The 12,421-nt window shown below is 32.1% G+C and overlaps 1 protein-coding gene across 2 annotated transcripts; it reads right to left on the reverse strand.

Moving 5' to 3' along the window:
* Window positions 1-8,514: 8,514 nt before the first annotated feature.
* LOC140832946 (uncharacterized) lies at window positions 8,515-12,081 on the reverse strand. Of its 2 annotated transcripts, none has more exons than XM_073197271.1 (6): window positions 11,515-12,081; window positions 10,438-10,649; window positions 9,637-9,907; window positions 9,431-9,516; window positions 9,255-9,346; window positions 8,515-9,006 (listed from the first exon to the last, which is right to left on the reverse strand). In XM_073197271.1, exons 1-6 carry the CDS (start codon window positions 11,764-11,766, stop codon window positions 8,807-8,809), a joined length of 1,113 nt encoding a protein of 370 aa, XP_073053372.1. In that variant the 5' UTR covers window positions 11,767-12,081; the 3' UTR covers window positions 8,515-8,806. The 2 variants fall into 2 exon arrangements, with proteins under 2 accessions (XP_073053372.1, XP_073053371.1); XM_073197270.1 differs by having other exon boundaries at window positions 8,515-9,012; window positions 11,515-12,079.
* Between the last annotated feature and the right edge of the window lie 340 nt (window positions 12,082-12,421).

Below are 12,421 nucleotides of genomic sequence, written 5' to 3' on the forward strand. Positions count from 1 at the left end.
TTTGTTCATACTTGTTAGAGCAACTAAAAGGTGACACTTTAGTTAATGTAATATTTAAAAGACTCGAGTTACACAATTATCACAAACTATAAATTTTAATAAAATGGCTAATACTCAATAGCTTAACTTTTTTTTATTCAAATTAGAGCCATAATGCAATTTGTGATTTCAAGTTTCAACTGATCCTGATCGTGATCGTTATCGTGAGGGAAATCTAATAGATGTGGTTGCTTAGTTGACATTAATTTCTGTATGATTTAATTTCAGTTTAGATCAAATTTGAGACCAGTTATAAAAATAACTTGGAAACAAATGTTGATTTTAATTTGTCTTTTCCATGTGTCAAGTAATTAAATTGATAAATAAGAATCTTGTGAAAAAATAAATATCGAATGCCTTTGATTTGTTTAAATCACATACTATTTAAAGCTCTACATTTTTTTTACCTTCTATTTTCTTTTTTTCTATACACCTTCCAAAATTTTGTGTCGATCGTAATAGTAGTAGTGCATATCAATTTTGTTGAGTATGCCCGGATTTTGATTATATATATTTATCAAGTGTAAGTCCTCAATATCTATATTTTCGATACACATTGAGTAAACCTACAGGCTAATGCAATAATTGTAATTCAAGTTAGTCAGATAAACTATACCGAACAAGTTATGTATAACAGACTAATCCAAAAAGATATTAATAAAAAAATCCAATTTTTAATCAAAGATCAAATGCTCCAGAAAAAAAAACTTTATTTTATAGTAATACGATACTGTTGTGAAAAAGCAAAAATTTATGGTAAAAAGTAAAAATCTCAAACTCTCAAAATATACCAAACTACACAATTTATAATATTTTTCTGTCTACTCAATTGTGAATTTCTTCACAAATGGTGAGGCTATTTATATAATCTCTTTACAAATAATCCAAAAATAAAATACATCATTACCTACATCATCACACATTAATTTTCAATATTTACAACACTTATTTTCAACATTCAAATATTCAATACACACATTTAAATATTATTTTTCAACACCCCTTGTGATGATAATCATAATGATTGTATTCATTACGTGTTTTTATACTGCCTCGTTAAAAACCTTACTAGGAAATATCCATTGGGATACAAATCATAGTAAGGGAAAAAGAGTGCAGTCACGTAAACTCCCCCTCGTGTTGACATGAACAATTCTTCACAAATTTCGTAGATTGCGCATCCCAATATTATATATGTGCTTTTTGAATATTGTCGTAGGAAGTTCCTTTGTGAAGAGATCTGATAAGTTTTCACTTGATTGAATGCGACGAACATCAATACATTTATTCTTCTCAAGCTCCTTGGTGAATGCAAAGAACTTAGGAGGAATATGTTTAGTTCTGTCGTTTTTTATGTATCCTTATTTAATTTGAGCAACACATGCAACATTATCTTCATATAGTATCACAGGCTTCTCGTCGAATGATAATCCGCATGAGATTTGGATATGTTGGGTCATTGATTTTAACCACACACATTCACGACTTGCTTCATGTAGTGCAATAATCTCGGCACGATTTGATGAAATTGTTACGAGCGTTGGTTTCTGTGAACGCAAAGAAATTGCAGTGCCTCCACGAGTAAATACATATCGAGTTTGGGAATGTACCTTGTGTGGATCAGATAAGTATCCAGCATCGGCATAACCAATTATACTTGGATTAGCATCTTTTGAATACAAAAGTCCCAAGTCTGTCGTTCCTCGTAGATAACGGAATATATGTTTAATTCCGTTCCAGTGTCTCTTTGTTGGATATGTGCTAAATTTTGCCAAAAAATTTACGGCAAAAGATATATCAGGCCTTGTACAATTTGTAAGATACATAAGGGCACCGATAGCACTTAGATATGGTACTTCTGGACCAAGAATATCTTCATCATCTTCACATGGACAGAATGGATCCTTTTCTATGTTTAATGATCTAACAACCATTGGAGTACTTAAAGGATTTGATTTATCCATATTAAAACATTTAAGGATTTTTTCTGTATAATTTGTCTGGTGAACAAACATTTCACATTCTTTTTGTTCAATTTGTAAACCCAGACAATACTTGGTTTTTCCAAGATATTTCATTTCAAATTCTTGCTTCAAGTATGACACAACTTGTTGAATTTCTTTATTCGTTCCAATGATGTTTAAATCATCAACATATACAGCAATAATTACGCATCCGGATGTTGTTTTCTTAATGAAAAGACAAGGGCATATTGAATTATTTACATATCCCTTTTTCATCAAGTGATCACTTACCCGATTATACCACATTCGGCCGGATTGCTTTAACCCATATAATGATCTTTGTAATTTCATAGAATAACATTATCTGGGTTTTGAACACTGTGCTTCAGACATCTTAAATCCTTCAGGGATATTCACACACACACACACACACACACACACACACACATATATATATATATATTTATATATATATATATATATATATATATATATATATATATATATATTACTATCAAGTGATCCATATAAATAAGCTATAACAACATCCATAAGACGCATTTATAAACTTTCAGATACCGCCAAGCTAATCAAATACCGAAACGTAATTGCATCCATCACGGGAGAATACGTTTCTTCATAATCAATTCCAGGCATTTGAGAAAAATTTTGTGCAGCAAGTCGAGTTTTATATCTTACTATTTCATTTTTCTCATTTCGCTTTCAAATAAAAACCCATTTGTATCCAACAGGTTTTACACCTTCAGGTGTAAGGACTATAGGTCCAAAAACATTACGTTTATTTAGCGAATCCAATTCAACCTGAATGACATCTTTCCATTTTATCCAATCATGTCGATTTTTACATTAAACAAAATATTTTGGTTCATGATCTTCTTTATCATTTATGATGTCGATTGCCACATTATAAGAAAATATATCATCAATTTCTTCTATATCTTTTCGGTTCCATATTTTTCCAGTATTAATATAATTGATAGAGATTTCATGATTCTCGTCAGTTTGTGGTTCTGACAGAATATTTTCATCATCATGTGTTTCTTCAGGAACATCATTCTCTATTTTGTGATCATCATGTGTTTCTTCAGGAACATCATTCTCTATTTTGTAATCATCGTGTTTCTCTATGAATTTTCTTTTTTGAGAATTTTTATCCTTGGAACCGACTAGCCTTCCACGCTTCAGGCGTTTAGTGACATCATGAGTATCTTCAATTTGTTTTTTCGGAATTTCAATTCGAGCATGGGTATTTGCAGCATGTATATATGATTTAGTTACCCCTTTTGTGTCTGCAAATGTATCTGGTATTTGATTTGATATTCTTTGCAAGTGCACAATTTGCTGTACATCTTTTTCACATTGTTTTGTTCTTGGATCCAGATGTAACAATGATGATACATACCATGTAATTTCTTTTTCGGTATGTTTCTGTTCTCCCCTAACATTGAGAAGATTTTTTCATTAAAATGACAATCAGCAAAACATGTTGTGGACACGTCGCCTGTCTGAGGTTCAAGATATCGAATGATTGATGGACTATCATAACCGATATAAATTCCAATCTTTCTTTGAGGTCCCATTTTCTTTCGTTGAGGTGGTGCAATAGGCACATACACCATACATTCTAAAATTCTCAGATGAGAAATGTCTAGTTCTTTACCAAATACAAGTTGAAATGGGAAGAATTTATGATATGCACCTGGTCTGATGCGAATTAATGAAGCAGCGTGTAAAATTACATGTCCCCATATAGAAATAGGTAGCTTTGTTTTCATAATTATTGGTCTAGCAATCAGTTGTAGACGTTTAATCAATGATTCAGCCAATCCATTCTGTGTATGTACACGAGCAACATGATGCTCAACAATAATTCACATAGACATACAATAATCATTGAAAGCCTGTGAAGTGAATTCACCAGCATTATCAAGTCTAATTTCTTGATTGTATAATCGGGAAATTGATTCCTCAATTTATTATTTGAGCACGTAATCTTGCAAATGCAACATTTCGAGTTGACAATAAACATACATGTGACCATCTGCTGGAGGCATCAATCAATACCATAAAGTATCTGAATGGTCCACATGGTGGATGAATTGGTCCACATATATCACCCTGAATACGTTCAAGAAACATTGGTGATTCAGTTTGGATTTTGACTGGTGATAGTCTTATAATAAGTTTTCCAAGAGAACATGCTTTACATTGAAACTTATTATTCTGAAAGATCTTCTGGTCTTTCAGCGGATGACCATGTGTATTTTCTATAACTTTTCGCATCATTGTTGAACCATGATGTCCTAATCGAGCATGCCAATTGGTTAATATTGAAGAATTATCAACTACCATGTTTGATTCAATATGACTTATATGTGTATAATGCAATCCAGTAGGGAACATTGGTAGTTTTTCAATCACATATTTCTTTCCTGATTTATATGTGATAAGACACATATATTTCTCATTCCCTTCATTCATTGTTTGAGTATCATACCCATGTGAATATATATCATTAAAACTCAACAAATTTCTTTTCGATTGTGGTGAATATAAAGCATCAATGATTAAAAATTTTGTACCATTAGGTAACAAAAATTTTACTTTACCACATCCTTTAATCAAGTCTACAGGACCTGATATTAAATTCACCATTGTTTTTTTTTTGTTTTAGTTCCAAGAAATATCTTTTATCTCGGAGTATAGTGTGCGTTGTATCACTATCGGGTATGCAAACTTCAGCTTTGTTCACAGCATTTTTCATATTTGAAATTCAAAATAATATGCAACGAAATAAAATTACTGATAATACATTTATAAAAATAAAATGCAATACAATACATATGTAAAAAAAATATAGCATACGATAAAAAATTATCATACGAGTACATGGAAAAATAAAATATTTTACATATTTATTCCATCAGCAAATTCATCATTATCTGAGAAATCAATCAGAAAATCTCCGGTATCAAAATGAGTTGAATCACTCAAAGGTTCACTCTTTTCAGTGAAATTGGTCTCTTTTTCTTTCCCCTTTATTGATTCTTTATAAAGTTTACAAAGGTGTTCAGGGGCTCGACAAAAACAGGACCAATGTCCTCGAGTACCACATCTGAAACAAGAACTTTCAAATCTTTTTGAATGATTCTCATTAACACTCATATTCTCATAGTGCTTTTTCAGTGGATGGTTTTGGACGTTATTTTGAGATGAGTTATAAAAGTAACTATCTTGATTATTTTCAAAATCACGGCCGCGTCCACGACCACGACCACTTTCACGTCCACGTCCACGTCCACGTCCACGACCACGTCCTTGATTTCGTTCTCGACCAAAATATTGTCTATAACTTTGATTTTGGTTTCCAGATTTAAATTTATTTTTGTTTACGACATTTAATTCAGGAAATGCCGTTGAACCAGTTGGTCGTGCCTGATGACTTCTCATTAACAGCTCATTATTCTTTTCTGTCACAAGGAGACATGCGATAAGTTCAGAATATCTTGAAAATCCACGCACTCTATATTGTTGTTGTAGAGTTATATTCGATGCGTGAAAAGTGAAAAATGTTTTTTGAAGTATTTCCAATTCAGTAATCTCGTGCCCACAGAATTTCAATTGTGAGATTATTCTATACATCGCCGAGTTGTAATCACTGACTTTTTTAAAATCTTGGAATCTCAATGTATTCCATTCATCCTGGGCGGTCGGAAGTATAACTTCCCTTATATGTTCAAATCTTTCTTTTAATCCATTCCACAAAGCCATGAGATCTTTTTCAATTAGATATTCACATTTCAATCCCTCGTCGAGATGTCGACGCAAAAATATCACGGCTTTTGTCTTTTCTTGTGTTGTCGATATGCCATTTTCTTTTGTGGTCTCATTTAGACCCAACGAATCAAGATGCATTTCTACATCGGGAGTCCATGGCATATAATTTATCCCTGTAATATCAAGAGCGATGAATTCGAGCTTTGTCAAGTTTGACATGGTGGTACTAAAAAATTACGATGCATTTTATTAGTTAATGAATATTGCAATACAAAGTAATAGATAAACAAGAAGTACAAGAATTTGTAAAAATAAAGAAAACACACGAGTAGGATATTCTCCGATAAATACAAGACTCGTGAGTATGATAACCAAAATATTTAAAAATAACCTTGAGAAAGTCATCTTCTTTTTTCTTCGAAAAATTTAATGAAGAATAATTTTTAGAGAAGAAGAGAAAGTTGTAGTGATTGAATGTGTTTGTGAGATCATATTTATAGGGCAAAAACTAGCCGTTTTGTTACCGTTTATGACCGTTGGTATACAAAAAATAAATGTATGTATTTGTATAATTTTATGGTAACAATATGATTTATATAATATTAGACATATTTAAATAATTATGTATATCATATCATATTATCATAATGAGGTGTCATAAGTTATTTTGTTTAAAAACCTTATAAGCTTTTATACTTGTCGTATCCTTTATCGGGAGTGTGGGACGTCGTCTTAACAACCTCCCAGGATTTATAACAAGTTTTTGAAAAATTTATTATTTCTAATAATAACATTATATTATATATTAAATATATACACAATAAATAAATAACAGTAAAATAAATATTATTACTTTTGTTACCTTTTTCTTCTGTTTGGAGATTGGAAAAATATGGAGGACTTTTAGAGCTTCGTGCTGATAACGTGTTGTGAAAAAGTAAAAATTTATGTTAAAAAGTAAAAATCTCAAACTCTCAAAATTTATCAAACTACACACTTTATAATATTTTTCTCTCTACTCAATTGTGAATTTCTTCACAAATGGTGAGACTATTTATAGAATTTCTTTACAAATAATCCAAAAATAAAATACATCATTTCCTACATCATCACACACTAATTTTCAATATTTTCAACTCTTATTTTCAACATTCAAATATTCAACATTCAAATATTCAATACACACATTTTAAATATTATTTTTCAACATATACTAAATAAATAAAATTTTCCTGTCCCGTGAAACAAGTTGCAAAAAAAAAATCGACATATCAGCCTCTTGGGTTCTGACACGTGTCACACCAACACAACCCTCTTCTTTAAGTACGCAGCACAGAAACCCAATGGATTAATGGGCTAGCCCAGAAAAATAATTGGGCTGAGGCCCATGGGAATGTGTGTATGGCCCCATTCTACGTTCTTCGATAGCCAATGTCCCTATCGATTGACCTATTCCAATTAATAATTAACAATACTTAGTTCAATGAATGTCAATATCATTGAAATATTTGGATGATTTGTCACTTTTGTACATTTAAAAATTCCTCTACAGTTTAGGCTTTTGAATCAGTTACAATAATAAATTTCAAATCCAACCAATATCTGTGTAGTTCGATATATAAGTTTAAAGTATATTTGTTCGAGTTAAATTTATCCGTCTGAATATAACGTAAATAAATATAAGAAGTAATTACGAAAGATAAATGAAAATGAGCACATAAAATGAATAAAATTCAACATCTAACAAAATTACGAGTGTTTAACATCTTCGAATATAATCGAAACAATCAACCGAATCCAATCAATTTGAAAATTCAGTAATTTTTAATTTATTCGACGTGATTATTTAATCGAAATTAAATGACCATTTTCTCTTATGAACATCAATTTTGTATTTGGGATTATTATCTTCAATTAGTATTTGGAATGACTTTGATCAAAATCATTTCATCTAAGTTAATAGTTGGCATAAAAAATATTGTGCCACGACCAAACATAATAAAATATCGTTCTTTTTCTCCTCACTCCTTGGTTTTTAGTCTCCTAATACAGTTTTCTCATTTTTTTTTACATTTTAATTAATTTGGATACGGTGTAAAATAGTCGATATTCTTTTAAAAAATTAGATTGACTTCGTTCGCCCAAAAAAAAAAATATATATATTCATTTTTACAAAAAATAAAAAAATCAATATATTCGATTTAACTCGTGCTCCATCCATAGATTTTCTAAGCTTTAAGTTCGAGACCAATTTTTCATTTTTCCAAATGTATTTAGGCTCTGTTTGGAAAAAAATATTTAAATTTTTTTTTTACGTTTATAAATAAACAAACAAATTAAAATATGTGTTTAGATACCAATTTTTATAAAACATTGATGAACTTTATTTTTAAACTTTTTTTCCCCAAGTATAGATTTTAAACAATAATTTTGAGAAATTTTTTTGATGTTTTTTAAAAAAAATCGAGTTAAACGGATAATAAATTGCAAACAAAGAAATTTACAATTAATTTTTTTTATAAAATAAATGTCTCAAAATATTTTTAATTATCTTTAACTATACAAAAATTTTAATAAAATAATTGTTCGAACACATTTTTTTAAAAAAACAATTTTTAAAATTTTTTGTGTAAATTTTTTTTTAAAAAAAATATTTTACAAGTTGGTATCCTAGTTCTCTCCTCAAAGCATAACCAAACAAAATTGGCATAACTGAAGTAAGGTTAAACATATATAAAAAAAAAGGTAAAAGGTTTTATACATGTAATATCGTTCGCCATCATCAGTGATCAAATAAAAGTTGTGACTTGTGACAAAACCAGTCAAGACCGGAAACAAGATTAAGCACGACGTCATCATTGTTTACCGAAGTTCAAATATCTGATAACCAACCTCCATATTTGCATCTGGATGCAAAAGGGTTTGTAAATATGTTGCATAATTTCTTGATCATGGTATTTATAGCCGAATGACGCTTGGACACAACGAGCTTTTCTTTTCAGCCGCTATCTCCGGTGTGACGTGAAATAGGTGTAATCAGGGTGATCAACATGCAACGACCTAAGCCAGTTGTCAGCTTCTTGTAAAAGGAAATTGATCTTCTGGTTCCCGTAAGCTCCATTATTGTTCCAGTCGGAGAGTTTGAACTTGTATGAAACGAGTCCAAAGGTTGGGAGTGAGAGTTTGCTGCCAGAATCATGGACCCCTTCACCTATCGGAATATGAAAGGAGACAATGAGTTATTCTGCTGTAGATCGATACCAATGTACAAGTTCACCACACAGCCATGTCACTAATCTAATGGTGAATGCAGTTATGGGAATGGCGACTTTTGAACTACCTTGGTTCTAGTGTCCTTTTTCTACTAGAATTATAATGATGCCGAGCACAAAAAGAGGATAACAAAAAATAATTGGCAAAGTATGAGAAAACATTCAGGAGAAACAAACTCACTTTTAACAGGTTTTGCAAGGGAATGAAAAGTTAAGAAACAAGCGTCCACATTTTGCAGAGTCGGGCCTACTGGTATCCTGTATATGGGGTACCTGCATAATAAAACTCTCTTTAGTTTCTGAATGAAACTTAAAAAAATTCAGTACCATACCATCTACGTTTTACTAAGAACATACCAGGCAACAGAAATCCAGCTTGAGGACGTGAGTTCACAGCTTTTAAGTGTTTTTAGATCAGGAAAACGAGAGGCGAGGATTGACATCTGCGAATACAAACAAATGCCATGTAAGTGAGAGAAAAATTAGAAGAACGACGAGGTTTCAAAAAATAAAATAAAATTAGAAGAACGATCCATGATGGATGACAAATTTATAGGACTCGCCTTATCAGCCAAGGGTTCTCGATGAAATGGAACTTCACTTGCAAAGTACTCAAAAATAAGTAGATCAGGAGGGACAGTGATATCAACGCCATAAACTGATGACCCCACAAAAGCATTGTTTCTTCCAGCATATTGATCATGTCCTCGGACAGTAGCGTTCTGATGGTTCTGAGCCTGAGCATTATTAGCCACTCTATCAGTTCCACATTCACTGTCACCATCACTACTAGTCTCCCTGGACGAATTACCATCACTCTCCTCACCAGGTCTCCTGTTTAAACGTTAAAACTAAGTGAGCACTATACAGCAGCACTCAAGATACTTTAAAATGATAACATGATCATTGGAGAGTATACAAATTTCAAGTGTCTAAACAAAAAGGTATATTTTTAAAAATCAAATGTCGTCTTTACCTCTACAATTGTTCTATGTTCAATACATCGCTATACCACAAGCTATCGACATACTTATTTCAATTGAAACGAACCACATAGTGTTAAACACAAAACAAACTCCTTAATTTGTAAAACATGTCATTATTACCATTTACCTCTACGATTGTTCTACATTAAATACAACAAAATGCCACAAGCTATCTACATACTTCCTTCTTCAATTGGAAGTCAACCATGTCGTTTTATACACGTATCTAGTAATGTGATGTTCAATGTAAGGGTTTTATACTAGCAGTTGAAAATATTTTGGTCCACCCCACGTGCAAAATAGAAAACAAATTAAAAATTATGTCAGTAGAAAAATAATTTCAAAAGTTGCTCAGATTGAGGGATCATAAAACCTCACCTTTGCTCCATAATAGGTTTCGATGGATCTACATACAATTGAATACCAGAAAGGAACGGCACATAATATTGGACAACAGCATCACTCCCATTCAACACCAGTGGAACTGCAGCTCCATAAGCACTCCACTCTCTAAAAAATTCCCAAAGATCGCCAAGAATAAAGTATGGGTTGAAATCACCATCTTGATTTCTCCATGACCTCATACTTGTCTGCGGATTCCAAATGCACTAAGTTAGAGCAATTAAATTTTCCATAATCACTTATTAATATATCATGGTGAAATAAATAGCGGAAATCCTAATAAAAATTGTACTGATAGTCTAATAATTACTGTGTCAGAAGCTGTAAATATTTTTTTGGCAATTCTTAATACTCATGCCTCCTTCACATTAATATACCTTAGCAAACAGAACGAGAAAGTAATATTTGAAGAAAGAGATAACGACAAATACAAGCAATTATCGGTAGACAGAAGATGAATTGTTTTTTAACAACGATATTACTCCAACGGTCTTCCAGAGTTGTGAGCACAAACCAATGACTACCTGTTAATTTCAATATTTTAAGGTACATTACAGAAATAAAACAGAAAAGTATATGAAACAAGGATAAAGGTTTGTGTTTTTAGCAGTTCTATTCAAGAGAAGACCTAAAGAATCTCTCCTTCCACGCAATTACTTTGGTTTTATCCCAGTAACCTTTAGCACGGAACTTCAGAAATAACAAGACCACCTCAGTCCTGTCACAATAATTATACTTCAAGATGCAAAACAGATCCACGAAAAATCAATTCTAAAGAGGCCTAATTTTCAAGCAGAAACTTGATGAGTGCCTAAATCTATCCACAAAAACCTTCATTAACAAAAAGTGATTTCACAACAAACACCAACAAAAATTCTCAATTAGATTCTAGACACAAAACATTGAACAATTATAAATGTTAGCATAATAAAGAACACAAAACAAAACAAACCCACACTAGCTAGCATAGCTCTCGTTGATTAAAAGCGATAAAAATCACTTGTGGAAAAGAAAATTAAATAATTTAATCACTGAAAAGCGAATCAAATTTACCCTAGGAAAATGCTGAGCTGGCACAAAAGGGATGGTATGCTCGAGGAACCGATCCAAATTGGTTTTTCCATCTGAATCCAATTCTGAATTTCTCCTCCCCAACACTGTTACAGACGGGGATGTAGATGAAATTGGAGACTTCGAATTCAATTCTTGCTGTTTCTGCTGCTGCTGCTGCAGCTGATTGATCCTTCTCAACGCCGGTGGACTGTAGTACAATCTTTCCTCCCCTAATCTCCTCCTAGCCGACATTCTGCGCCTCAATTAATCACACACCAAACCCGAATTTCTATTTATCGTCTGTTCGTAAAAGTACATACAAATGCCAAAAAAAACTTCTTGGTTCAATTGGGGATTTCACAACTGCGTAGCTCTTATCGATTGGAAACAATCATGGGTTTTAAGTGAAATGGAAGATTTTGATTTAGGGTTTTTGAAGCTTGGGTTTTTGTTTCAAATTTTTTTCCGAGAGGAGCAACTGAAGCCGCGAGAGAGGAAAACACATCGATTAAGAAGGTTCGCCGCTGGTGCAGTGCGCCTCTGCTCCACTCAATTACCCAAATTGGCCTCACCACCCTTCATTATTTTCATTTCTGTTTTCAGTAAGAAATCTATATATTATACTATTGAAAGATTCATGGAACGATGAATTGTTTAATTTGGATGTAAAAATCGTGCATTTTTTTTTATATTTAATCTTTACATTTTTGATTTAAAAATTGTTGTTTGAGATCTAAAAACGATGTACTTCAGATATCGGTTTCATCATTCTTGGAAAATCACAGTGTTGATTTAAGCATGATTGACGTCTCATGCTCAGCATCGTTGACACAGAATATGACAACGACTCTCTCTTTCTGGGGCACCGAACCCTAATCATATGCCCTAAATAAATTTTGCTGTATAA

The sequence above is a fragment of the Primulina eburnea genome, chromosome 5, assembly GCF_022965805.1.
Source record: "Primulina eburnea isolate SZY01 chromosome 5, ASM2296580v1, whole genome shotgun sequence".
NCBI classification, from domain to species: domain Eukaryota; kingdom Viridiplantae; phylum Streptophyta; class Magnoliopsida; order Lamiales; family Gesneriaceae; genus Primulina; species Primulina eburnea.

Bases quoted from the DNA above. Each gene is read 5' to 3' on its own strand.
- LOC140832946 (XM_073197270.1), bottom strand. From the start codon at position 11,766: ATGTCGGCTAGGAGGAGATTAGGGGAGGAAAGATTGTACTACAGTCCA. The intron at 10,650-11,514 runs GTAAATTTGATT...TGGAATCCGCAG, and splicing joins CAGCTCAGCATTTTCCTAGG to ACAAGTATGAGGTCATGGAG. The intron at 9,347-9,430 runs GTATGTTCTTAG...TTTATTATGCAG, and splicing joins AGCTGGATTTCTGTTGCCTG to GTACCCCATATACAGGATAC.